The sequence below is a fragment of the Aethalodelphis obliquidens genome, unplaced genomic scaffold, assembly GCF_003676395.1.
Source record: "Aethalodelphis obliquidens isolate GAN/ISIS:26980383/991018 unplaced genomic scaffold, ASM367639v1 scaffold9, whole genome shotgun sequence".
In the NCBI taxonomy this organism is placed as follows: domain Eukaryota; kingdom Metazoa; phylum Chordata; class Mammalia; order Artiodactyla; family Delphinidae; genus Aethalodelphis; species Aethalodelphis obliquidens.
The window spans coordinates 40,963,098-40,991,012 of NW_020837953.1; the positions used below are offsets into that span (position 1 = coordinate 40,963,098).

At 46.8% G+C, this 27,915-nt stretch overlaps 2 protein-coding genes across 4 annotated transcripts in view; one reads left to right on the top strand and one right to left on the bottom strand.

The window, feature by feature from the left end:
• Positions 1 to 1,684: 1,684 nt before the first annotated feature.
• Positions 1,685 to 10,796, top strand: AGMAT (agmatinase (putative)). Its single transcript, XM_027110094.1, has 7 exons — positions 1,685 to 2,924; positions 3,886 to 4,088; positions 6,133 to 6,181; positions 7,233 to 7,428; positions 7,866 to 8,045; positions 9,190 to 9,274; positions 10,597 to 10,796. Exons 1-7 carry the CDS (start codon positions 2,626 to 2,628, stop codon positions 10,668 to 10,670), a joined length of 1,086 nt encoding a protein of 361 aa, XP_026965895.1. The 5' UTR covers positions 1,685 to 2,625; the 3' UTR covers positions 10,671 to 10,796.
• A 116-nt stretch (positions 10,797 to 10,912) lies between these two features.
• The window catches only part of DNAJC16 (DnaJ heat shock protein family (Hsp40) member C16), a 38,033-nt gene continuing 21,030 nt past the window's right edge, over positions 10,913 to 27,915 (bottom strand). The window contains exons 8-16 of one of the 3 annotated variants that reach the window (XR_003433434.1): positions 20,927 to 21,057; positions 19,054 to 19,237; positions 17,891 to 18,073; positions 17,673 to 17,749; positions 16,452 to 16,532; positions 16,262 to 16,360; positions 15,519 to 15,689; positions 14,561 to 15,013; positions 10,913 to 11,720 (exon numbers count right to left, since the gene is read on the bottom strand). Coding sequence is in view for 2 of the 3 variants with exons in the window: in XM_027110092.1 (XP_026965893.1) it covers positions 14,617 to 15,013; positions 15,519 to 15,689; positions 16,262 to 16,360; positions 16,452 to 16,532; positions 17,673 to 17,749; positions 17,891 to 18,073; positions 19,054 to 19,237; positions 20,927 to 21,057 (1,323 nt within the window). In the remaining variant the exon portion in view is untranslated. Of the gene's footprint in view, positions 11,721 to 14,248; positions 15,014 to 15,518; positions 15,690 to 16,261; positions 16,361 to 16,451; positions 16,533 to 17,672; positions 17,750 to 17,890; positions 18,074 to 19,053; positions 19,238 to 20,926; positions 21,058 to 27,915 lie in introns of those variants that run through there. The other 2 variants (XM_027110092.1, XM_027110093.1) reach the window with 2 other exon arrangements.

Sequence of the window (27,915 nt, forward strand, 5' to 3'; positions counted from 1 at the left end):
TACATCGGCAGGCAGACTCTCAACCACTTGCGCCACCAGAGAAACCCCCCCTAGGGAAATTTTAACTCGTAAATTATATAGATGTTTCTTTGTTTGTTTTTGTCTTGTTTTGTTTTGTTTTGGCCGGCGTTGCACAGGATGCGGGATCTCAGTTCCCCGACCAGGGATTGAACCCATGCCCCCTGTAGTGGAAGCTCGGAGTCCTAACCACTGGACCGCCAGGGAATCCCTTAACTGGTAAATAATATAAAATATTTGGAAATTCTGCCAACAATGATTGAGACTCACTGATAGTGGACCCAAGATTTAAGTTGTTTCTTTAAAAAAAAAAACTTTATTATTAATTTATTTTGGCTGCTCCGCGTCTTAGTTGCCACACACGGGATCTTTGTTGCAGCATGCAGACTTCTTAGTTGCGTCATGCATGCGGGATCTATCTCCCCGACCAGGGAACGAGCCCGGGGCCTCCTGCACTGGGAGCATGGAGTCTTACCCACTGGCCCACCAGGGAAGTCCCAAGATTTAAGTTGTTTCTGATTCCAGATCCCAATTTATCCCAGGTAGAAAAGTGTTAAGGTTTTATGAGAGTTACAGAGAGAGTCGTGTAAGCACGGGTTTCAGCTGAACATTGGGCATGTGGAGATGGGAGCTAGGGAGAGAGCATTCCAGCAAAGGAAAGGAGGCAAGAAAGTGGGGCTGTGTAAGGTGAACAATGGCTGGAGAGACAAGGGCGTGAAGATGCATAACTGGAAATACGATTAGAAAGTGGATTGGCTTCAGGAAGCTTTATCTGGCAGGAAAGTCTATGTGACGCTAGCTGTGGTGAGACCAATTGGAAAGCTAGAGGTGGGAAGGCTTGAACCAGAGTAGCCGTGGAGAGCTTTCACATGGGAAACCATCACAACTTACCAAAGGATGGTGGGGGAGAGGGGCAGGATCAAAGAGAGGGATGTGGGAAGTTGCTGGCTGAACTTGTAGCCCACCTGAGGTGTTGTCAAAACATCCAGGTAGGGCTTCCCTGGTGGCGCAGTGGTTGAGAGTCCGCCTGCCGACGCAGGGGACACAGGTTCATGTCCCGGTCCGGGAGGATCCCACATGCCACGGAGCGGCTGGGCCCGTGGGCCATGGCTGCTGGGCCTGCGCGTCCGGAGCCTGTGCTCCGCAATGGGAGGGGCCGCGGCGGTGAGAGGCCCGTGTACCGCAAAAACAAAAAAAACATCCAGGTAGGGAGTTAGCAAATGGGTGACTGGAGCCCAGGGCTGGGATATGGGTTGTGAGTTATCTGCCTCTAGGTGAAAATGGTTACCTTGCTATTGGAAGAGACTGCCATCAGAGAAGGGGCCATCGGAGAGCAGGGGCACACCTGGTCAAAGAAGCCACCTGCGGGAAATTGAAAGGAAGGGCGTGTTCGGCAGCAGCGAATGATGAAGAGGAAGGTTGGAGCTGCTGTCACATAGTGCCTGGCACATAATAGGCACGCAAATACCTGTGAGAAGAATGAAAGAAAAAAAAGACAGTAAGAAAATGATACATTCAGGACAAACCATATGAAAGAAATAGTGGTAGAATCTAGGCATAAGGGTGTTAAACTAGTAAGGACCTACTGTACAACACAGAAAACTCTACTCATCTGTAATGATCTATATGGGAAAAGAAGATAAAAAAGAGTGGACAGATGTATAGGTATAACTGATTCACTTTGCTGTACACCTGAAACGAACACAACGTTGTACATTAACTAGACTCCAATAAAAATTAATTAAAAACTAAAAAGGTGTTGAGGGAATAACCAAGAGATTCTTGCATTTGCTCCAGAAAATGGCAGGGACCTGCTCGGCAGCCTGTGGCCACACTGAATACCTGTTATTGATCTTTAGGAGACTTTGCCTCACCCTGCAGGGTGGTGTGAGTTAATGTGTGATTTTATATAAAGGGACAAATTTAATGCAAACTCGGGCCTTTCCCATTCAATCTCAAGTTCTAGAGATTAAAAAATATATAATACCACAAAATGGCTCCCATAACTGCATTACAGATCACTTCTTCCCCCCCCCTCCCCGCCCCTTAGGGACAAAGAGGACTGCACATGTGGGCTCGCTTCTAAGTCCTTTTTAAAAAAGGTTAGTTTAGAAAGACTCTGCTTCCTGAGACTCCCACCCAGATATTTCTTGGTACATTATTTTTTAAAAAGTGCTCCAATTTCTCTCGCTTAGAGAAAGGTCTTTCCTCTTCAAATCTTTCAGGTTTTTGTGGGATCTTAGTTCCCCAACCAGGGATCGAACACGTGTCCCCTGCAGTGGAAGCCTAAAGTCTTAACCACTGGACTGCCAGGGAAATTGCATTAGGTGTTACTCTGGGAGAAGAAGTTGCCAAGGGCCTGATTTCGGTGCGGAGGGACCCACCTGGGCCAGTGCGGTGGACGTCGGTAGGGAGTCCCGGGCCTGGTTCTAGTTACGAAAGGAACTAGAGGCCGAAGTCCAGGAAGGTGTGCAGGGAGAGAGCGGCCCGATCCCTGGGCCCCTCCCCCGCCTGTGATCTCCAGGCGCCCCTGCCCTTTGAGCCCGGGGCGTCTCGGGCGCTGGCACACACGCCCCGGCCGCTGCGGGGACCAACGGGGCGGGCGGGATGCTGCGGCTGCTGGCGTCCGGCTGCGCCCGGGGCCCGGGGGGCGGCGGGGGCGCGCGGGGGCTGGTTCTCGGGGGTCGCGTGCGTCCTGCGGCGGGGCTCTGCGATCTCGGCAGCAGCCAGAGCCGCCAGGCCTCCGACGCCCCCCGGAACCAACCTCCCAGCTCCGAGTTCGTGGCTCGGTCGGTGGGCATCTGCTCCATGATGCGGCTGCCCGTGCAGGCCTCCCCCGAGGGGCTGGATGCCGCCTTCATCGGGGTGCCGCTGGACATTGGGACCTCCAACCGGCCCGGGGCGAGGTAAGCCCCGAAGGACTCGGGGACACGTGTTGGGACAGCCTGGCGGCCACTGCGCACACAAAACTCATGGAGAGGCGCTTTCCCTCACCCAGGGTCCAAAGTGCCCCCAATCCTTTGAGAGACAGCTGGTTTCCCTCAAGCAACCCTGAGGGCTCAGCTGTGTCATCCATTGGTAAAGAAAGGGGGTTTAAGGACTGAGCCTTCTCCCTGCCCCGTTCCCTGGCCTAGCTGGATGGTGGCTGTGGGTACCCCGGTTTACAGAAGCAGGGGACATTAAGTTTGAGAACAGAAGCTGGTTGCCCTTCCCCAAACCTCTAGATGTCACGTGACTCAAGAATTTGCTCCAAATAAGGCCATTTTTCCTTCTTTTTTTGGTCGCGCAGCCTGCGGGGATCTTAGTTCCCCCACCAGGGATCACCGCATGCCCCCTGCAGTGGAGATGCGGAGTCTTAACCACTAAACCGCCAGGGAAGGCCCCCAAATAAGGCAGTTTTCCTAAGATCAAGTTAGAGAAAGTGAAATCGATTTTTCTAACTATTGAACATCAGCTATTTACGATTCCGCAGCAACAGTTTAGGAAATTGAGGCTCAGGGAGATTAAGAAATCATCTAATGCCATTTAGTAAATTGGTGATTGGTGGGCTTCTAAGTCTGTACCTTTAATCTCTTCACTATATAGGCTAGATCAGTGGTCCTCAACGTGTGTGGGACATTGTCCCCCCAGGGGACATTTGGCAGAGTCTGGAGGCATTTTTGGTTATCACAACGTGGGGGAAGGGCTGCTACTGGCATCTAGTGGGGAAAGACCAGGTTTGCTGCTAAACGTCCTGCAATGTATAGGATGACCCCTACCCCCTGCAGCAGAGTCAGCCAGCCCCAGCGCAGAGCCTGGGAAGCCCTGGCCTAGGCAGAGCCTCTGAACCTTTAGGGATGGCTCACAGGCTGATTCTTTCTCCTCCAGATTTGGACCCCGAAGGATCCGTGAAGAATCAGTGCTGCTTCGGACAGCCAACCCTAGCACAGGAGCCCTCCCCTTCCAGTCCCTCATGGTTGCAGACCTAGGCGATGTGAATGTCAATCTTTACAACCTTCAGGACAGCTGCCGCCTAATTCGAGAGGCCTATCAGAAGATTGTAGCAGCTGGCTGTATTCCTCTGACCTTGGGTAATGGCATCTGCAAGGGAGAGGGTAGTTCTCTGAGCTCAGGGTCTATTTATCATGAGCTGGAGTACGGTTACTTCTCCAGGGGGAGCCACTGGCACTATGGAGACAGTAGGAAAGGGAACATTTTTAGTTCATTTATTTTAACCCCTGGGGAGAGGATATTTACATTTTTGGACTAACGTGACTGACAGGGATGGACCAGGGGGAAGCAAGTGAGGCACTCACCTTGGTGCAAAATTTAAGAGGTGCCAAAAAGTCAGCAATACATATTACTGATTTCCCTTTCTTTTTGCCTCAGGTTCCAGTATGGCTCAGAAGAGCACAGTTGCTGATCCTATCTTTATTTAGAGTTTATCATGGGGGACTTCCCTGGTAGCGCAGTGGTTAAGAATCCGCCTGCCAATGCAGGGGACGTGGGTTCAAGCCCCAGTCCGGGAAGATCCCACATGCTGCGGAGCAACTAAGCCCATGTGCCACAACTACTGAGCCCGCGTGCCTAGAGCCCATGCTCTGCAACAAGAGAAGCCACTGCAGTGAGAAGCCTGCGCGCCGCAAGGAAGAGGAGCCCCCGCTCACCGCAGCTAGAGAAAGCCCGTGCATAGCAATGAAGACCCAACGCAGCCAAAAATAAAAATAAAAAAAAGGGACTTCCCTGGTGGCTCAGTTCCCTGGGACTACCCAATGCAGCCAAAAATAAAATAAAATAAATTTATAAAAAAGAAAAATAAATAAATAAAGTAGCGTGGGCTTCTCATTGCGGTGGCTTCTCTTGTTGTGGAGCACGGGCTCTAGGCACACGGGCTCAGTAGTTGCAGCATGCGGGCTCTGAGGCACACGGGCTTCAGTAGTTGTGGCTCTCGGGCCTAGTTGCTCTGCGGCATGTGGGATCTTCCCAGACCAGGGCTCGAACCTGTGTCCCCTGCATTGGCAGGCGGATTCTTAACCACTGCACCACCAGGGAAGTTCCTATCATGGATCCTTTTTTTTTTTTTTGTTTTTTTTTTTTTTGGTGTCCCTTCAATTTTGCATCCGGCAAGTGCCTCTATCCACCTCACCTTGTCCCAGCCCTTGATGCCAGGCCCGAGGAGGCTGCCAGCAGGGGCTTAGTTGTGACTTCTTAAGTATTCAAGGACGTTGTTTCAATGACTTTATTTGAGAGAACTGCAAGGAGGTCTTTTCCTCTCGTCAGGGTCTATGTCAATCTATAGAGCAGCTTTCCTCTTACCCTCCCCCACCCTGCCCCACTCTCACTGTAGCAGTTCTTTCTCTTCCTGTTCACCAATAGTCAAAATAGTACCTTTTTCTAAATATCCAAATTTATTTTTGCCAAATGAGAGGGCCCAGCCCACAGAGCATAGTGGTAAGGAGTGGGGTTTCTGGCTGACGTGGTTTGAAATCTCAGCTCCACCTCTCACTAGCTCTTGATGTTTCATTTCCTTATCTGTAATATGGGAATAAAAATACCACCACCTACCTTCTTATATTGTGTCAGGGGCATATAACAAAAGTGCATATAAAGTGCCCAACTTTGTGACTGGCATGTTTTCAGCTTCCATAAATATAGCTGTTGTTGTTATTAATAATTATCAATGGTAATACTTTTCTAGGCCTGTGCTGTCCATTATGGTAGCCCCTAGCCACATGTGGCTATTTAAATGAATTACAATTAAATAAAATAAAAAATGCAATTCTTCAGTTGCGTGAGCCACATTTCAATAGCCAATGGCTAGTGACCACCATGTTGGCCAGTGCAGATACAGAACATGCGTGTCACTGCAGGAAGTTCAACTGGACAGAGCTGGTCCGAGCATTTTCCCTATAAGCCTTAATTTAATTTCCTCTTTTAAATGACAATGTAATGTCAAACATTTAGTGGCCATTTCTCCACCACTGAACAAGATCATATTTTAGCTGGGGTTATAGTTCTTCCGGTCTAATTGAAAGGGTGGCAGAATTGGGCAGATTAAAGATCGTTCTAGGTGATACACGGTCTTCGAATCTTATCCACGTTCCAGATGTTTTCTTCTTTTTTGTCTCCTTGAAGGTGGAGATCACACAATCACCTATCCTATATTGCAAGCGATGGCAGAAAAGTAAGTCCCAAAGGCCGGAGCTGGGGAATGAGTTGCTTTCTGCTAGATGGCGTCAGGTGACCTCTGCTGCCTCAGGTTATTGGGGACGATAGGAAATTCCCCACTGAGTTGCTTCTATGGATCAAAATTAAGGTCAAGCTCCAGGTGTGTCTGTCAGTCAGCAGATGGGAGCCAAGACAATTTATTATTAACACCCTGGCCACCCGCCCTTGCCCTAGATCTGCCCTGGTATGCAGCCTCAGCACTTGCCTGTGTTTTTGGAAGATGAGCCCCTAGTGAAATACACAACCCCAGTTAACTTCAGTTTCTGTTTTGCTTCAGAGGCCAAATACAAATACTGACAGGCACAATGGTGTTGCTTGCTGAGGAGAGGCCCTGTTTTTTCCTGAAAGGGCCCCTTTCCCAGAGGATGAGAAGATGGATTTTTCCAGTAGTGAAAATCTAGCAGGGATTGACTAATTTTGGTTAGTTAGTTTGAGAAATAGACAGATGGGCCAAGGTGGTGAGCTCCAGAATTCATATAGAGGAAAGCTATGTGGGTGGCATTCTGGTTGGAGGTGGGTGGGTGGGTACAAGGCTTTTCTGGAAGCTGTGTTTGCCTGGCACTGATTTGGATTGTCTGTTTTTTTGGGGCGGCTGGCAGGGTTGATGGGGATTATAGAGAGAGAGCTGAGTAGAAGCTGCTTCTTGGTTACCGCAGTTGGAGAAAGGGTGGTGCTGATTAGTTGAGCCTTCAGACGAGCTCACCTGAGCCGCCACCCTTTACTTTCATCCTCCCAGCCCTCTCCATCTGTAAGTGAAGAAAATTCTGGGTGATAGGTAGGGAGTGTCAGCTAAAGCACGTGACTATCTTCTGCTTGACTTCTCTGAGCTTATTGTCCTTCTGAGAAGCTAAGTGGTTTGAAGACAGAAACCAGTTGCAAGGCTGGTAACTGATGCCAGGTCCCCCCTCCACGGCTATGAATCATCATCAAGTTTTGGCGGCCTGGAGGGTGGTGGTGTTCAGGCCCCACCGGGAGGCCTGGCTTCTGAGCCGCCCTGTTGTCATCAGGCATGGGCCTATGGGGCTGGTGCACGTGGATGCACACACGGACGTGGCGGACAAGGCCCTGGGTGAGAAGCTCTATCACGGGACGCCCTTCCGCCGTTGCGTGGACGAGGGACTCCTGGACTGTAAGCGCGTGGTACAGATCGGCATCCGGGGCTCTTCCATGACCTTGGATACCTACAGATACAGCCGGAGCCAGGTGACAGGCCGAAAGCCCCTCCCTCTGTCCCCGGCCCCAAAGTGCCTTCCTCTCCATTGCCCACTCAGTGGAGGCTATGGATTCAAAGGGACTTTGCTAATCAAGCTCCAAGTGGGGACAGAAGGGTGAGTTTGCGTCATGTGGAGCAGATAGGAGCGGGGATGATAGTTCACGAGGCAAAGGAGCCCACTTATCGCTGGGGAGGGGGACAAGCAGAAACAAACCAGGCCCTTGGATGCTGCTGGCTTGGAAAAGAGTGGAGGAGGTCCAGACCCAAGGCGATGGGTCTGATATGGGGATGATAGTTCCCTCCTCATGGATATTGGGGGTCAACTTTGAGGTGCACATAAGCGGAGCACGGGGTAGGCCTATAGGAAATGCCTAGTAAATGCTGCCAGGCCCAAGTGTCAACTTTCTGCTCTTCAATTCTTTCTCAGGGCTTCCGGGTGGTCCTGGCTGAAGACTGCTGGATGAAGTCGCTGGTTCCTCTGATGGGAAAAGTGAGGCAGCAGATGGGAGTCAGACCCATTTATATAAGCTTTGATATCGACGGCTTGGACCCTGCCTATGCCCCAGGGACAGGGACACCCGAAATTGCTGGTCTCACCCCTAGTCAGGTAAGGAGGCTCCACCAGCGACACTTCCTGTGGGTGAGGACACTTAGCTCCCCACTTTCCTGGGACCTGAACTGATTTAGAAATCAGGATGGGCTTTTAAAATCAGAGCACCTGGGCCTTTATTGTGCTCAGGGCTGATCACAGGTTTGGATTCTCCCTTATTGATGAGTGACTGATTTTGGCAAGGGCCCTCATTTCTTATCTGGGATATAAGAGTCCGTTATTTGGTCTTTCTGCCTCTGGTCCACCTGTTCATGGGGACAATACTGTAGTGCCCCCTGTTCAGACACCAAACTTACCTTTTTGGGGTTAAATTTTAAAGGTATGCACAGTGGGATTAACACCTCCTAGGGTAGTTCAAGAGTTTTAGAAACCCCCAAAGAAAGCTCCCATGGTATGCTGAGCATAGCACAGGGAGGCAGAACTGGAGGGTGGCTCTACCTAGAAGGAAAGCTCCAGGGGTGGACCTTTGTTCTGTTCACTACTCTCCGAGCCGAGGAGAGTGTCTGACATATAAGTAGGAGGTACTCACAGATACTGGAGTAAATGAATGAAGACTGCTTGAACTAATCAACTATCTTCTATACTCTCAGAAAGGAGGATGGTCATAACAGCCCCTCTAAAGCCTTTCCCAGTTCCCGTCAGTTTTCTAGAACACACTCCTCATTCCTCAGCTTCGCATCCTTCCTGCTTTTCACCTGCAGAACGGAAGCAAAGTGATGCTCTTCCTGCCACGCCCCTCACTCATCCTATTTCCGGCCACGTCTGACTACTAGTACTTCTTCCGTCTTGGCGCCTTTGCATGTGTCTTTCCCTCTCCCTGGGCTGCCCTCTCCCTACTCCTCTGCTTGGTCAGTTCCTTGAGCTAAGTGTTTCCACCTTGGAGGAGCCTTCCCCAGCCTCTTCAGGCTGCGACACGTGCTCAGACTATTCCTGAAGCCCTTCATGCTGGCATTGAAGCGATTGGTTTGTCTCTGTGATCCCACCAGGGTGCCTGGTGGTCAATGAATGTTTATTGAGGGAAAGCGACAGTTCCAAGTCGAAGGGCAGGACCGTGTTGGGAGAAATCCATGGAGGCCTCTACTGGTTGCTTTCTGTTGTCAATGATTACCTCTCTGGACAACTCAAGCTTCATCTTGGACAGGCTCTGGAGATCATCCGGGGTTGTCAAGGACTGAACGTGGTGGGTTGTGATCTTGTGGAGGTTTCACCGCCGTACGATCCTTCTGGTGAGTAAGGGAGACAAATGTGATCCGTAGGCAGTGGCTAGTTTATTTATTTGTTTATTATATTTTTTATTTTTGGCTGCGTTGGGTCTTCGTTGCATGCGGGCTTTCTCTGGTTGCGGCGAGCGGGGGCTACTCTTCGTTGCGGTGTGTGGGCTTCTCACTGCAGTGGCTTCTCTTGTTGCGGAGCACTGGCTCTAGGCGCGTGGGCTTCAGTAGTTGCAGCACATGGGCTCAGTAGTTGTGGCTCACGGGCTCTAGAGCGCAGGCTCAGTAGTTGTGGCGCACGGGCTTAGTTGCTCCGCGGCATGTGGGATCTTCCCGGACCAGGGCTTGAACCCGTGTCTCCTGCCTTGGCAGGCGGATTCTTTTTTTTTTTTTTTTTTGCGGTATGCGGGCCTCTCACTGTCGCAGCCTCTCCCGTTGCGGAGCACAGGCTCCGGACGCGCAGGCTCAGCGGCCATGGCTCACGGGCTCAGCCGCTCCGCGGCATGTGGGATCCTCCCGGACCGGGGCACGAACCCGTGTCCCCTGCATCGGCAGGCAGACTCCCAACCACTGCACCACCAGGGAAGCTGGCAGGCGGATTCTTAACCACTGCGCCACCAGGGAAGTCCCAGCGGCTAGTTTAAATTGTATTAATCTAGTTAATAAGTAGATGGATGGGTCCCTTTATGTAACTCGGGAACCGGCTGAGTATGTCCTACAGTGAAGAAAATAAACCTATTACTGTACACCATACAGATGTGAGCTAATGAATCCTAACAAAACCCCTGGGAGGCGGCTAAGGATGGATAGCTGGCCCACCCGTCAGCAGAAGAGAGAGAAACCAGCGTGCAGTTCAGCGATAGGGCTGCCCAGTGCCATCTGCCTTGGATATTTCATTGAAAAGTGAATTCTCAAGGCATAAATGGTATTTATTAATATTGATAAAGTGGGGGAGTTAGCTGGTTTAGGAGAGAGATTCAAAGCCAATGCCATCCCAATAATTTTAATCTAGAAAAACTTACAGGGTTAGGCCCGTTAGCCTTAGAGGATAGATAGTAAATACGATACACACCAATATGATAGGTTTTCCTTTGGGGGAAATCTGTTCGCAGAGTAAACAGAGAGCCTTCTGAATTTTAAAGTACCTTTTCTGAATGATGCTTGATAGAACGCCGGGGAAAGCATGTCCACGGGGCGGTGGGGAACCGCAGAGGAGCGCGCAAGGCAGGACTCTGGGAAAGGAAGCACAAAGGGACAAAGGCTGAGGAGCCCGAGGGGCTCAGCCTCAGGAGGCGGTCTGTGTGGTGTTCACGCTTGGGTTTTTCACTGCTTTGTAGGAAACACAGCCCTCGTGGCGGCTAACCTGCTGTTTGAGATGCTGTGTGTTCTCCCCAAAGTGACAGTCGCCTGAATGTTGTGCTACGATGTTCAAGATAAAACTAGAGCTTACCTGGATGACAAATTCTCCAGAACTTATGTGCAAGCAATCTGAGTACTAAAGAGTTTATGCCAATAAAACGTTCTGCTAAAAGTGTCATTAGTGGCTCTACAATCTGGGCTTACAGTAGAACTCTAATCCAAACAGCTAATATTCCTAAGGTGTTTGAATTAACTCAAAAAAAAATGCACTTGTGCTTTTTTTATTTTTTCCTTTGATGAACGGTGATGGCGGATAAAGGGGAAAGGGATGGAGAATTTAGTTTATCTATAATCTGGAGGAATGAAATGAAAAAACCCTATGAAATAGTACTGTAGAAAAACATTCCATATTTCTATAGTATCTTCCTTTAAAATACAGCCCCTACGCTGAGGAGCATCTTGGTTTTAGGACCATCGTGAACACAGAAAAAGTTTGAAAGAAAAAATAACAGGCAGATCCTAATAAAGAAACTTCCCACTCAAAAGCCCAGGAAGATGCAGGAATGTCTTCAAAACCAGGTGACATCAGCTGGCTCTTAGTGGCCTTGCCTTAACCCGCTCCCTCTGAGCCTGTTTTGCATTATCTTCTCTTCAAGCTGACCCACCCTCTATGACAGCAATTCCCCAAATCTGCAGTGGAGGCGTGATGACCTTAAGCATGTGTTGAGTTACATGCGAATTCAGTTTTGTTGATAATGTGTCCATGGTCAAATGATCATCTCGTGACATAAGAGCTACCCATAATCATCACACATTAAAATAGTTTATTTCTGTTTCCAGTCTGTAATATTCTTAAAACAAAATAACATCAGCTTCAGTGCCTGTTCACAATACAAAACAAAAACAACATAAAAAAGACACCATTTGCCAAATAAGTTATTTGTTCCTAAGAGTATCAAAAGTGCAAAATATTCACCTTCTTTTCAGGTCTGTCTCGAAAGCATCATCATCCTCCTTGACAAACTGAACAGATTCGGCAGCAGACACGCTGCGTTTGTTTCAAGGGACAATGTCAGGTATTTGGACATGACCAGCGTTTCAGCTGTAAAGAATGTTTTGCATCAGCTTTTCAAGAATTTTACTTAGAAAAAAATGTTTGAGTGTTTGCTCCTAATCCCTTTCCCCAAACAATGCAAATCACTTAAAACACATTCAGATCCCACTTCTTTTTATAGCAGGAAAACATTTACGTACTGAATAAGGAGGGAATCAACCTATTATTTGAAACCACAACCAAGTTTTCATGGTCAATAAGCGATGGCAGCAAGCCTGTGGTGCCCAATGGGAGTTAGGGCAGGCCTGCTCGCTGACACGTTGCCTAGTTGGAGGTGATGAACTCGGTGTTAGACAGATTGTGCCACCGACACCTGGGCTGATAAAAAATTTTTTAAAAAATGGGTGCGTATATCTACAAAGGCTTGTTTGAGGCCAGTTGTTGTCCTCATCTGCTAAACATGATGCAGAGTCTGTATCAGTCAGAAAAACCTACCTCTGAAAACATCAACGTTGTCAGTTTCAAGACACTCCAAGACTAGGAAGTTAACTTAGAGCCAAAATTGGGTCTGTGTGATTACACATGTAAGATAAATGGTAGCACTGGCTGACCAGGACAGTGGCTCATACATTTGACACAAAAGTAAACAAATTCATGGAAATGACATTCAGGAGGAAAGGCGTGGGTGGTCAAGGGTAAAGGTCAGTTTAAAAGCTTCCCAGTTTCCTCTTGGGGGGCATAGATAGCTACCAGCCCCCAAACGGATCTGTAGATGATGTTTTTTGGATTGAAATATTTCCTAGGAACGTTTTCACTATTATCACTTTCCTTTCTTTATACAAATGAAAGGTGCAGCTGTCTGAAGGTGCTTTTTATTTTAATGATACAATTTTTTTTTTTTTTTTGCGGTACGCGGGCCTCTCACTGCTGTGGCCTCTCCCGTTGCGGAGCACAGGCTCCGGACGCGCAGGCTCAGCGGCCATGGCTCACGGGCCCAGCCGCTCCGCGGCATGTGGGATCTTCCCGGACCGGGGCACGAACCCGCGTCCCCTGCATCGGCAGGCGGACTCTCAACCACTGCACCACCAGGGAAGCCCACAATTTTTTAAAGTGAACGAATCTGGGGTGTTTTTGGTTTTCAGAAATTAAGGTCAGGAATCCCATTAGTACCAGAAATTAAAAAAATAAAAACCTACCACTGAACCAAAACACTACTCGTATAAGCAACTTGGCCACAAGAGATGCAGAAAATAATTCTGAGGACTTGGTGCATCACAGAGCCAAAAATGAATTCCTTGATCTGTTCTACCTGGGCCAGATGCCACGAGATATGGCAATAAGAATAAACACCCACTTTTAGAGGATCATGTGGAAAAATAAAGCCTGGCAGTGATTTATTTTTTTAAATAAAGCTATAGATTCCATGAAAACTAGGGATTTCTGGGCTCAAATAATTTGTTACTTGCCACTGTAGCTCAATCCAAATGGCTTAGTTTAAAGCAATTACGATTAAAGAAAATATTAACCTATTTTGTCCCATCACTGATTTTGACCCTTCACTTTACAAAAAGGCAACTTGTTTTGACATTTGAACTCTTTGAGGTTGTCCAAACTCCACTGGTGGTGTGCTCTAAAAAGAAAAGGTAAGCTCTCTTGACTGGCTGGTAGGGCCCCGCCTGGGGTCCATCGTTCACTGGAGTTCAGCGAGCTGGGGTGCTGATGACAGGTCTGACCCTGTTACTGGTGAAGCAGTTGTAACTTAAGAGTGAAAACAATTAAGATGAGACATCAAAATATAGGCCAGAAGCTCAAAGTGAGCAAAACGGAAGCCTAGAACGTGTCTTGGCTCACTTGTCACCAAAGAGGACTTGAAGATACAGCACTTTTGGGGTAACAGTATTCAAAATACAATTGCTGAGAAATTTTAAGTTCCTTGATACAAAGATATGTCTGATAGTTTACTAAAGAGACATCACTGTAGGGAAGAGGTTCCTTGAGCCTGACTCACGGCAGGAATGACGTGTCGTCAGTTTAACATCTACTGGCTTATAGCAGCTTACCTCTACGTTCAGAGAGCAAGATTGCAAGTTATGGCTCCTAATATCCACACCCTAAAACTGACAGAGGCAGAAAGGCATCTGAAAACATACAGGTAAATGGCTCAAGGTCATTACAGTACTTCTTGCCACGCGGATCCCTCCCCAGCTACTCTTAGTGTTTGGGAGGGGGCTGATGGGATGCTCAAGAAGGCATCGCTCAGGCACTGCCCAGCCCTCCCTTCTCTAGTCTCGGGAAGAAAACCAAACAGACGTGCAGAAACCCCCACGCAGTCCTAACCTTTTAAAACCGTGGCTGACAAGCTGTTGTAGGAGGATACCCCCCAAATATACTTTTAGCCATTTACTACCAAAAAAACCACTAATGTAAGATCGCTTGGAACTAGGCCTCTTTTGAGACACAGGGCCCAGAAGCTGCGGTGGCTTGTCCCACCGTTACAGCATGCACCGCGGCAGAAGCACGGCCGAGGCGGGGCGGGGGTCAGATGGCCCGACCGGCACACCAGGCTCGCGAGGTCCCCCCAGGCTCTGCTGCAGGGTCCAGCCCTGTGCTTGTCCCACAGCACAGAGACAGGACAGGGGAGGTGGGGGGCGAGCACGGGGCGGGGCGACAAAGGAAGAGGGAATGAGCAGTCTATTTTAAATAGTGTGGCATTCAAATGAGGAAAAAAGACCCAAAGGAAAGTATTCAGATCTGGGGAATTCAGCGTTTGGTGTTTTTCACTCCTAGGTTAGAACAGGACAAAGGAAAGATTCTTCTAGCCACTGTTCTGGAAGAATAATCTAAAATCTATACTCTGTCCATTGTGATAGTTTGAGTCCTGAAAATACCTGTTCACAGGGGCCTGTTAAAAAGTCTGAAGAGTTCGAGCCTCTTTTAGAAATTCTCAGTCTAGTTCAGGCCATGACGGGATATAAAACCTCTGTAAGGAGCCTTCCAGCAGCCGTTCCATCCATAAGGACAACTTGCTCAATTTTCCTTTGATGGGCCTGGATCCAAGGCCAGAAGATTTCCCTCGAGATTCACCCAGATGGAGGGAAGAGTCAAGGTCACTGCACGACCCCATGGCTTCCTCCTCTTCGACTGTTTTTTGGGGCTTGAAGAGGCAGAAGTATTTCTTGTGGCCATTCAGAGCCAGTACATAGCCCGTGTAGTCGCGTTCCATGAAATGCTTGTCGTATTGGTTTGGGATCGGGGCCACATCTTGAGCAAATTCTAGTAAGTATTCCAGCCATTCTCTGTGTTTATCTAGACTCAGGAAGGAAAAGTGCAGGCAGCTGCTCCTGTAGGAAGGACAGAAGGAGGATTTAGGGTGTTTCCCGACACATTTAGTCGCAGGGAACACAAGGACCTCAGTCAGATTTTAAATAATAGGAAAAGGCTTTGTGCTGGGTGGGGCCTGAATACAGAAGAAACGAAGGATTTCTGCGGGACCCGGAGGGCTTCTACAATGGCGGCAAGAGCCCCTCATCCATTTCCTGTCCCTTGCTGGGCGTCACTCACATCACTCTCGGTGTCTGGCTTCAGGAAAAGGCACAAGAGCTAGAGAAGAGAGTTTCCTGAAAGGGCTCAGGGAAGACTGAGTTCAAGCTCTTCTGTTCAGAACCAACAGTCAAGGGGAAGAAAGGTCCCCACACGATGGCTTAGAGGTCTGGGTTGGAAAGGTCACAGCCAGCATCATGCTGCACGGAAAAAGCCCCCGCAGCTCCCTCCTTACCCAAGTGTGCAGGCTCCCCCCCTCCTGCTTCCACAGCCCCTGCCCTCTCTCACGTGCACACAGGAGCTCACCCAGTGAACGTGTAGACCTCCAAAGCGAACTTCTGCAGCAGGCTGGTCTTGGTGGAATTTGACAGGATGAGGACCACGTTCATGTGGCCTGGCCTCAGGCGTACCAAGTTACTGGTGTACGTTACATCTGTGAGCTCGGTCACCTCCACAAAGCCTTTTTTAGGAATCTTGCTGTGGAGAAAAACTGAGGAATTAAGATCTTGTAGGATAAGGGAATGCCACGACTTTTAAAAGGAACAAGTGGAAGAAAATGATATGTTCTAACCAGACTAGATATGTTATTTACTAGTCTCGAGCCTGGCGCATGGGCAGGGCGGGACTGACCCCCGTCTGGTTATCCCGGGACCGTAAGGAGCCTTGCCGGGGCCGCCGTGCAGTTGGTGCAGAAGCGGCTTTAGGACAGGATGAAGGCTGTCAACACAGTTATGGTGACGCACCGTTCTCTGCTTCTGGCTCATCTAGCATCTCCCTGACACGCTTCTTTGCTTGCTTCCCGCCTTCATGATTAAATCTGGGATTGAGAAACTCAGGGTACTGAGGAGAAGATAACTAGTCCTGCGTCTGAACGCCTAGGCAGTCTCACTCAGCGCTCGTCAGCTGCGACTCTTGCCTAAATCCACATCTCTCACAAGGGGGGGAGCCAGGGCTCTGAGCTGTACTAGCCCCTTGGACGCTGCTTATCAGACCCCGTGGCGCGTGGGGCTGCTGCTGAGGGCGAGGTGCTGGTGTTTGGTTAGGGCGACCTGCTGGGCTCCTTGGTGAAGCTTGGCTCTGTCCTCCCGGTCTTCTCGTGGGCTTCCTCTTTGTCTGGAGGGCTTGACTCGCGCTCCTCATTTGAGTCACTGAAGTAAGAGAAAGGACTTTTCCAGAAGGTTTGTACGGTCCGGGGCTCACCCTTCAGACACGGCACTGAGCAGACACGGAGGCTCTTACCTGAAAGCCTGGATGATGACGGTGCCGAAGAGGATGAAGAGAGCAGAGAAGACCAGGGACAGAAGGGGCATCATTTCCCGCCTACAATGAAGTTCACAAGCTCTGGTCAGCTCTATGTGGGCTGCTGTGACGTGCCAATGAATGGTTGTAGGTTTCTCCTCTCTGGCTTAAGAGAAAAACCCTAAACAGCCCCAAACCGAAAAGCTTTCACATCAACAAACACCTTTTTTTTTTTTGACTGCGCCGTGCAGCTTGTGGGATCTTAGTTACCCAATCAGGGATCGAACCCGTAACCCCTGCATTGGGAGTGCAGAGTCTTAACCACTGGACCGCCAGGGAAGTCTGACACTTTCTAATCTCATACAAACAGAGGGTTTTTTGGGTGGTGGTGGTGGTGAAAGCAGAGGTTTTTCCCTCACTGTTCCAATGCACAGATCACTTATTCAAAAAGCTTTTGTGTCTCAGGCTTGGTGACTAAATTCTGCAGAAGGAAACAATACGATGGGTAACAAACGATTTAAGTTGTAAACATGGAGGAACATTCTAATGTCAAGGGTAGTATCAGGTGACTAAAAAGGTCTGTGGAATTATTTCCTTTATTTTGATTTATTTATTTATTTTTTCTGGCCAGAATAATTCAGATGTGGCCCAGAGGGGAGGAGAAGGGAGGCAAAGTTGACTTCTCAAGATCTCCACTAGGTGTTCTGAAATTTTATTCACCCACAAACACCCATCAAAGGCCTGCTGTTTTTCAGGAGCTGGGTTGGGGGCCAGGAAGCACGAACATGAGTGGGACATGGTCTGTCCTCAGGAGCTCATGGTCTCATTGGGGTGGGAATGGTATAGCCCTCCCTTCTCCAACTAATTCACTGATTCATTTGTGCATCTATTCACTGGACTCCATGTGTGTCAGGCCCTGTGCTGGACACCAGAGGTGCTCTGATGAAGAGGATGGTCCCAGGCTCTGCTAGCTGGAGGGGCAGCCAGGGGTGATCCTTTCTTTCCCCACCAGTGGGAAAGGGTCAATCAGCAAATATAAAAAAAGGGAAGTCACTGAAAGAAAGAAAAAGGGGAACAGTTGTTGAAAATATGTAAACACTCTTCCACCTGCCTATGGAGTCCACACTGAAATCAAAGAAGAGTGGACTCTTCTCAAAAAAAAAAACAGCGGTCCTGGTAGTTAACAGAGAGAAAGAGATTCAAACTTGGCAATACTACTACCAGTTGCTGTGAAATATGCCGTCCCAAGAGTCTGAGATGTAGTCAGAAGCAGAATAGAGCCACCGAAGGAGAAAAATCTGTTGAGGGAGAAAATGGGTGACGGTCAGGCCTGGACCCCTGAGCCCCGGAGGGGGAAGACCCCTGCCTCCAACATGGCACTGTTGCTCTGGGGGCTCAGGAGCCCTGCCCGGTGCCCGCCCTCCTGGCTATGTGCTTACAGGGGCAAGTTCATCAGTCAAGTCGGGGAGCACAGCTTCCGAGGACAGAAGAGCTGGGTCTTTCCGCAGTTGGTCAAGATAACCCAAAAGGATGAATTTATCGCTCTCACTCCCGGTCCAGGGATGCTCCAGGGTTTTATACACCACCCTCCCTGCTGTGTTGCGCCTTTCTAAGATAGACACCTGGGAGAAAAAGAGAGCAAAAACCATGAGAATTCTCAAAAGAATGCGAAGTTACTGTTGCTTGGGTTTTTTCCAGGGAGGATGGAAAAAACGGGTCTAGCGAAGCTCAAACACAGGTATGGATGAGTATACAATATCTGCAAGAGACTGACATTTTTCTAACAAAAGAAATTAGTTTTGTGGTGACTTTCCAGAGCTTTTGCTAAAGTTAAAGCTCCTTCTTCTCAATAGACTTTGTTCTATAACTTCTGACTTAATGTCATAAAGAAGGAAACCTTTGTTTTTTCGAGAGATTTTTTTCCATAATTACCAAGATGATGAAAAAGACAGAGAAGAATTTCATGCTTCTGTAGAGAGTGATGATGAAGGAGGGGAAAGGAAGGTGAAATCAGTTAGGATGAAGTAAAAGAGGCAGAAGCACAGAAGGGAGACATTTGGAAAGCCTATTACTGGTAGCCTAAGGAAGATTCTACAAACTAGGTACTGTAAGACTAGACCTGCCAAGGGGAGAGACTGGTGAAAGGGGCTGATGCTCTTTAATCTTTACCCAGAGGGAAGATGCTTTCTGTGAAGGTCCAAGGCTGAAAATCTAGGAGGTGAAATCAGCATGGTTAAAGACTAGTTTAGGAGTGCTTTCAAAACAGGCTTTGGACAGCACAGCGAACTATACTCAATATCCTGTGATAAACCGTAATGGAAGAGAATATAAAAAAGAATGTATATATAACTGAATCAATCTGCTGTACAGCGGAAATTAACACAACATTGTAAATCAACTATACTTTAATTAAAAAAAAAAAAAAGTCAAATGGCTTCCAAGCACTCGGAAAACATAAGGCAAAACAAAACGGAACAAACAGGCTTCAGAGATTCCTGGACTTCCTGGAATCTATACTGAAAACTCCTGAGGAAGGAGGACACAGAACTAAGCGTCACGTGCTTGTGAAGAGCTCGAGACCAGGACAGCATCCGCGACTCACCGCTGATTTTCCTTGAAAGGCGTCGCTGTCTGGCAGTAAGGTGTTGGCAAACTCCTGCTGCCGATTGCTGTAGACGTGCACGAACCTCACTGTGTCCTGCGTGTTTGCCAGAGCAAAGGACAGGAAAGCCTCGAAGGGTTTACTCAGCTTGGTAGCCTCCGCGGTCAGTAGAACCACACAGTACCTGCATGTCAACAAAAGAGAAGACTTTAATCCCTGAGGCCACGGCTAGAACCTGAATGGCAAGTGAAGGTGAAAGAGAGGAGACGCTCATTTACAAAGTGAACGAGCATGTTTTAGGAATGAAAGCTTCATGGGGGAACCTCTAATGAGAGAAAATGGCCAAGGCATTAAGGACCCGCTTCTTTCTAGACTGGTGATGCTCTCCCCAAACCAAACTTCACGACATTTAGAGATGCCTTTGAAGGCAATGGTCACTGAACCCTTGATGCAGAAGGGCCTTGCAGAAGGCACCTGTTCTAGTTCTCCCACCGTAGGCAGGGCTGGTTGAGCCTATCTGAGGCCAGGGCCACTGGGCCTCATTCTGAAGGGCTTCCTTTGTAGTGGTGCCAAGGGAAAGTTCATCTAATCATTCATTCATGCATTCATTCTCTCAAATACTACTGAGCACTCAATAGATGCCAGGTAAGACAGACAATGCTCTTGCCCTCATGGAGCTGATATTCCAGTGTGGAAGGCAGATAACAAATAGATAGATGGACAGATCGTGACAAGTAGTGACAAGGGTCATGAGAAAAAAAAGAAGTGAAGGGGAGAGAGTCAAGGGTGGGCTGGGAGTCACGATCCATCAGGCTGGCTGCGCAGAGGTGTAAGGAGATGCCATAAGAGGAAGTGGGGTCTGAGCACTCCAGGCAGAGAGCACCGCAAGTGCAAAGACCCTGAGACTGGGGCACTCGAGCCAATTCACAGTGCTAGGAGGATCGCTGGCTGACATGAACTGACTGAGGGTGGGAGAGTGGAGCGGAGGCAGAGGAGGTTAGGAGGCTAACACGGTGGCCTCGACGAGAGGTGACAGTGACCTGGCGAGGGTGGCGGTGCTAACGAAGGGGAGGAGTGCGTGGACTGGGGATACTTTCTGAAGGCGGTATAAATAACAATCCTTAAAGCCCAGGATCACCTGCCTTACGGTTAATTAAAGTCTTTCTTCTCTTAGTCTATAAAGGAAACTGAAAAGCCTGGAAACACAGGGAAGTTTTCCTATTTTAAACAATATTTTAGTTGTATTTTCACATAACGTGATCAAAATGTTTTCCTTTCATATCCAGACAGCCTTCACTCATACCCAGACAGCTTTCACAGATGAAACAGCCCTAAATTTAAAGGCACTGATTCATTAATCTGAAAGAGGTATAATAAGTATTTTCCCTGTATTTCCAGACTTTAGACACTCTGTATGAATAAGTATGCCTCAGCCTTACTATTCCCATTTAATTATTTTACCATTTCCTCAGTACTCTCACTTCTCTACTATTTAGTCATTAACCTGGCTCCTCTCCAAGACCCCCAGAGGCTCACCCTGTGTGGAGTACTCTGGTAGGAACAGTAACTCTCTCCTACTCCATGCTGCTCTACAGTGACCCAGGCTCTCCTTGACACCCGGCAAAATCTACTCATCCTTCAGGGCTCAGCTAAAGTGTTACCTCTTAGGGGGATCTTCTCTGGCACACCCAATAATTTGGTCCTAAGGTGCCCTGGACTGTTATACCCCTCACTGTCATAGTTGTTCATCAATATCTGTTACATGAAGAATAAATTCTGATTGTCTCAGGGTCGACGTTTAACTGCCTTGTAGTAAAATGCAACATGCCCCTCTGCTGCACTGATGAGCAGGGGCAAAGCCTTCAGTCCTTACTTCCTCTGTCGGTGAGACCGTTTCACGGGGCAGAGTTCATGGAACAACTTCTGGCTGGTGAGCCTGGCTGCCAACAGATACTTGTTTTGGGTGATAAAGTCATCAATGACCTGTTTCTTCATACCTCGGGCCTGGAGAAAAACCAAGAGACAGTGGATTCTGATTCAGTTTTCTCACTGAAAATGGGCTTTACTTACAGCTTAATAAACATGTAGCTGAGGGAACTCCCTGGCGGTCCAGTGGTTAAGACTCCATGTTCCCAATGTGGGGGGCACAGGTTCGATCTCTGGTCAGGGAACTGAGATCCTGCATGCCGTGCAGCGCGGCCAAAAAAAAACCCCCCAAAAAACAAGTGCCTGATCCTGGCTAAAGTAATAAAACCACTTACGTCAGACTCATTTGAGCAGATAAACATGTGATCTTTTTAAAAAACGCAGGGCTGGGACTTCCCTGGTGGCACAGTGGTTAAGAATCCGTCTGCCAATGCAGGGGACCAGGTTCTAGCTCTGGTCCGGGAAGATCCCACATGCCGCAGAGCAACTAAGCCCGTGCGTCACAACTACTGAGCCTGCACTCTAGAGCCCATGAGCCACAACTACTGAGCCTGCGTGCCACAACTACTGAAGCCCACGTGCTTAGAGCCCATGCTCTGCAACAAGAGAAGCCACTGCAATGAGAAGTCCGCGCGCCGCAACGAAGAGTAGGCCCCTCTCGCCACAACTACAGAAAGCCTGCAGGCGGCAACAAAGATCCGACGCAGACAAAAAAAAAAAAAGCAAAAAAAAAGCAGGGCTGAGAGCAATGACGTAGCAATTTCAGGTCAAAGGAAAAATCAAGTGCTCTTTTCACTGGACAACTTTTATATACTGTTTTACGCTAGCAGATTTAAAAAGTCAATAATTTGGAATTTTTAGGCAAATTTACTTCCAGATTTATAGGAAACTGAACAATTGAAAATAAACTCCCTGGGACTTCCTGGCAGTCTGATGGTTAAGACTCTGTGCTTCCACTGCAGGGGGCACGGGTTCAATCCCTGGGGAACCAAGGTCCCGCATGCCTCCCTGCGTGTGGCCAAAAAAACAAAAAGAAAGAAACAAACCCCCCCACAAAACTCCAAAGTAACAATGTTACTGAGTATAAAAGGCGGACAACAAAACTGTAATATGACCACTTTGTTATTACTAACTTTCATATATTTCAAAGGACTGAAATTTTATATATAGTAGCTTCTCTGACCACAATTAAACAAGAAATCAATATAAGATAGAAACCAGAAAATCCCTTTTTGTTTAGAAATTAAGAAACTCTGAATAACTTATTGACCTAAGAAGAAAGCATATCAGATATAAGAAAATATTTTGAATTTGAAGTGATTAATGAAAATACTATTTATCAAAACTTTGGGACTCAGATAAAGTATCAGTAGTACTTGGAGAGTAATGTTAAAATGAATATAATAGAAAAGAAATTAATGAACTAGACATCCATATCAAGACGTTACAGCAAAAATACAACCGTAGTGGGCTTCCCTGGTGGCGCAGTGGTTGAGAGTCCGCCTGCCGGTGCAGGGGACGTGGGTTTGTGCCCCGGTCCGGGAAGATCCCACATGCTGCGGAGCGGCTGGGCCCGTGAGCCATGGCCGCTGAGGCTGCGCGTCCGGAGCCTGTGCTCCGCAACGGGAGGGGCCACGGCAGTGGGAGGCCCGCGTACCGCAAAAACAAACAAACAAACAAAAACAAACCGTAGAGAAAAGGAAATAGTAAAAATGAATATAGAAATCAATAAAACAAAATAAATATATAAGAAGAAGAATTAACAAAAACAAAATTGGTTCTTTGGAAGAGCTAACAAAATTGACAAACCTCTGGTAAAACCAATCATGAAAATAAGAGAGAAGGCACAAATAACCATTATCAAGGATGACGAGGGACTTCTCTGGTGGTCCAGTGGCTAAGGCTCTGCACTCCCAATGCAGGGGGACCCATTTGATCCCTGGTCAGGGAACTAGATCCCACATGCCACAACTAAGAGCTTGCATGCCGCTACTAAAGATCCTGCATGCCACAAGGAAGATCCTGCACGTGGCAACGAAGATCCCAAGTGCCGCAACTAAGACCGGGCGCAGCCAAATAAATAATATTAAAAAAAGAAAAAAAGGGACCTGCTTGCTGGCACAGTGGATAAGACTCCATGCTCCCAATGAGGGTTCGATCCCTGGTCAGGGAACTAGATCCCACATGCGTGCCGAAACTAAGAGTTCACATGCCACAACTAAGGAGCCTGAGTGCTGCAACTAAGACCTGGGGAGCCACAACTAAGGAGCTCTGGAGCTGCAACTAAGGAGCCTGCTGCAACTAAGACCTGGAGCAACCAAAAAAATAAATATTAAAAAAAAAAATATATTAAAAAAAAAAGGATGACGAGGAGGAATCACTCCGTATGTTGTAGAAACTAAAAATATATACGTATACATACATATATATATATACACATATACATTTAAATTTGAAAATTTAGATGAAACAGAAAAATTTCTAGAAAAATAAAACAACATCTGAAAAAGAGAAGAGTTAACTAGTTCTATAACCATTAAAGAAGATGAGTCAGTAGTCAAAAATCTCTCCTTGAACACAAACTCAGGCTGAGATGGCTTTACGTAGGTGGTTTTGACCCAATTTTCAAGGCGGACAATCTAATCTTATACAAAGTCTTCCCGAGAAGAGAAAAAGGGAGAACACACCCCATCTCGTTTCATGATTCAAATCCTCACATGGGCATCTTGAGAAAGAGAAGTTAGAAGTCAATCTCATTTCTGAACATAAATGTGAAAGTCCTAAACAAAATGTTAGCAAACTGAATACAGCAATATACTGAAAGCAAAATACAGATAATGATCCTGTTGGATTATCTCATGAATGCAAGTTAGGGTTAACACTAGAAAATGATTAAGATGACTTAGCACATTACAGAACATGAAAGAAGAAAACTCTGGATAATCATAGTGGATGTGTAAAAAGTATCTGATAAAAATCAACACCATTCATATCAGAAAAATTAAATTGGTCTAGTGTTGGCAAGGATATGGAGCAATGGAACACTCACACGTGATTGGTGGAAATGTACTTAGGAAAACACATTAGCTAGTAAAGTTAAAGATATATATATATATATTTAATCATTAAAAAAAATAAAGCCATATATGTTAACATAAATAACTTTTTTTAAACATTAAAAAAAAGAATTTCCAAAACCAAAAAATGTTTAGTGAGAAGATTAACACTGCTTTACATTTTTACAAATCTTTTTAATGTCTGGTTTCATAGGAGAGATAGGTGGATTCTCATATCTGCTTCTATATACAATCGGGGGTCACATATTGTTTTGGTTGAAAACCCAGCCTCACACAGATATATGGTTAGAAAAGGGAGGTTTATTTTAATAGCTTTTCAGATAACTGTGGATATCCTTCTTTGCCACTACACCGAAACTGGACAAATGGTAGTTTCTTAAAAGTTAGTTGCTATGTGGATTCAATGAACTTTTTTTGTTTTTTTTTGGCTGCACTGCATGGGGGGATCTTAGTTCCCCAACCAGGGATCGAACCTGTGCCCCTGAAGTGGAAGCGCAGAGTCCTAACCACTGGACCGCGGGGGAATTCCCATCCATGAACTTTTAGTACTCTGTTAAATTAAAATTCACTGATCAAAAATAAAGAAGGTAAAATTCACTGATCGCCGTGCACTTAGAATGGATCTTTTGCTCATGCATGGTCATTCGAAAAACACTGGTTCACTGATCTCCCAGACGCTGACAAATTTTCTTATTCATATGAAAAAATGCATCACATCGATGAACCAATCTCGTAAGCAAGTTTGAGAAGCTATCAAGGTCACGATGGCTGATACAAATTTTTCAAAATTAAAATTTCCTTGGAAGCCTGGATTCTATCGTCAGCAACAGATGCTGTGAGTTGTTTCCCTTAAAGTGCCAGGCTCACTTCATTCATTTTAAAGAAAATGTCTGCCCTAACTCTGAGTAACCATAGTTGTCCGTCAATTATTCTTTAAAAAAAAAAAAAAATTTTCAAAAAAAAAAAAAAAAAAAAAAAAAAAAAAAGAAAAGTTGCCAGTTCAAAACTCCTGAGTCAGGCAACCACGCAGACATTTGTCCCCAGGACACCCTCTCAACTTGGCCTGCGGTAGAGCTTTCTGCACACTTCCTATTTTGTCACAGAGAACATTAAAGATACCAGAAAGACGTGGACTTGAGTGTCAATTTACCTATGAATAACATTCATACTTCTTACTGCTTCATCAAGGCTATTCAGTGAAATGGGAGTTGACCCTCTGTGTTGTTACGGTGAGTGCTTAGGCGTGAAGAACACACGGCCACCGGCAGCCTGGTGCCCGGGCCTTGGTGTGTGCACTTGGTGGTTATGCACTGGAAAGTTTACCCACCATTGCTTTTGCACCATCGGTGCAAGCGTCAACACAGAGAAAAGACAAATTATGTCTTAGTGGTTCCTGTGAAGACAGCTTTGATCTCACAGACTCTCTTAAAGGGTCTTTTGGACCCCCGCCCCCCGCCCCCAGGGGTCTGTGAACCACATTTTTAAAACTGCCGTCCTGTAGAAACTTGTGATTGGGTACACCGGGATACATGGGATGTCCACAGCATCACTGGTCCTAAAGCCCCGAAATGTCCATCAACAGAAGAATGAATAAACCCATTATCATGTGGCCATAGCCACTGTATAGCAGATGAAAACAAGTTAACTAGAGCTAAGAGAAACCACTAGTGCTACTAGTGTTTGCTAAGCCGCTTGCCATTGGGAGGACTCAGTTTATGTTAAGAATGCAGTTTTACATTCATAAAGAGCAAACTGGTAAAGCATCCATTGTACCAGCAATTTTGTTAATGTATCTGATTAACGATTTTCCCCAGGGAATAAATAAATAACAATTCCCAAGAGTACAAGCTATCACTAAAAAGCAATTTAGGAAATCTTACAGATTAATCTTGGATTGAGATGACCTTCTTTCCTCTCTTCCACAACTGGCATTTGTTTGCTTCCTGACCCTCTCTTGGCTCCTTCTTAGTCGCCATCAGGCATCCCTTCTTTTTTTTTTTTTTTTTTTTTGCGGTCTGCGGGCCTCTCACTGTTGCAGCCTCTCCCGCTACGGAGCACAGGCTCCGGACGCGCAGGCTCAGCGGCCATGGCTCACGGGCCCAGACGCCCCGTGGCATGTGGGATCTTCCCGGACTGGGGCACGAACCCGTGCCCCCTGCATCGGCAGGCGGACTCTCAACCCCTGCGCCATCAGGGAAGCCCTCCCCTCTTTTTATTTGCTGGTGACTGTCCAGAGTTTTGTCCTTGGCTGCCTTCTCTCCTTACTTGACATACGATGCCTGCGAGATCTCCCCACACTAAAGATTTCACCCTCTAACCAGTCACTGACGATTCACAAATCTCTATTCCAGCCCCTCCGCCCTTCCTTGGATCTAGAGCCCTGCCTGATGGGCATCTCCCCTTGGGTTTCCTGAAGGCAGTTCTAATTCTTATGTCCACAACTGAACTCATTACCTTCTTCTTAAACCTGCTCTCCCTTCCTTACTATCCACTTTCCCCATCTGGTTCTGTCACACACAACACCCTAGTCCCATAGTCTCAGGACCCCTTCTACATCCACAGGGCGCCCGGAGGAACCCTCCATCTTAGTGAGACACCTACTACAGGGGACGGTCTTTTTCCTCTCCTGACTGTGAGTCAGAGGAGGACGAAGACTAAACTGGATGTCAGAGCTGTTCTGTATTTAGTGTTCAGCAGGCAGGCTGATGTACTGAATAAAGGATTTTAGAGAATTTCTCCTTCTTCTCGTTCTAGCCTCCTATAAGAGAAAGTATCAAAGGGTTCTTGACCATTTAAAAAAAAATAACATTAAAAATATTAAAAAATACATGTCCATTATAGGGACTTTTGAAAACCTAAATATTGAAATAATACCTAATTCCGCCATCAAAAGATAACCATTAATGTTTTGATGTATTTATTTCTAGTTTTTTCCTGTGTGTACACATGCACACATGCACTCACTTTACAAACTTGAGGTCAGTGAATAAACTGCATATACAATTCTGCATCCTGCTTTCTCTGTAACATCATGTTAGGAAAATTATACCCATCATTAAGTATTCTCGAGTTGCCATTTTAAATGGCTATATAATAGTCTCTGGGATGTACCAATAATTATCCTGCCGTTGGATGTTTATATTTCCACCTCATTTTTGGTATTATGAATGATACTTAACATCTCTGTATGCACTTCTTTGCCTGAGTTCCTATTCCTTTAGGATAGAGCCCTAAAAGGTAATCTCACCTCCCTCAGGTCTTTCCTCGTGTCACCTTAATGAGGCCCTTCCTGGCTGCTCCACCTTAAAAATGTGAACCCTCTCCCATAATACCCTCTTCCCTGTTTTATTTTTCTCCTTGGCACGTATCGCTATATAAATACCACGACAGAGTATGTTATGCTGATTGTCTGTCGTCCCCACTAGAACACAGGACGGGGAATTCTGTCAGTCTTGTCCAGGGCTGCACCCTCAGCACAGAAAGTGGTGTTTGGCACACAGCAGGTGCTCAGGAGTGCTCTTCTGCTAGGCAGTTGGTGTTTTATCACCCAATCGCTTTTCGGAAAACTTTGGAGGCTTCTTCCAGCAAGGCAGGAAAGACAAGTCCCTGTTTCTCTGTAGTCTCAACTCTACTGAGGATTTTTCCTTCAAAAATCTTTAACAATTTGATGAGAGAAAAAAATGTTTATTTTGCTTTTCTCTGATTATTAGTGAGATTTATTTTTGTAAGGGGGTTTATTAGTCACTTGAATCTCTTCTCAGGATTTTGTTCACTTCGTTTTGGGGGGAAGTTTTAAAAATTTTTTTAAAAATTGAGGTAAAATTCACATAACATGAAATTAACCATTTTAGTGTACAAT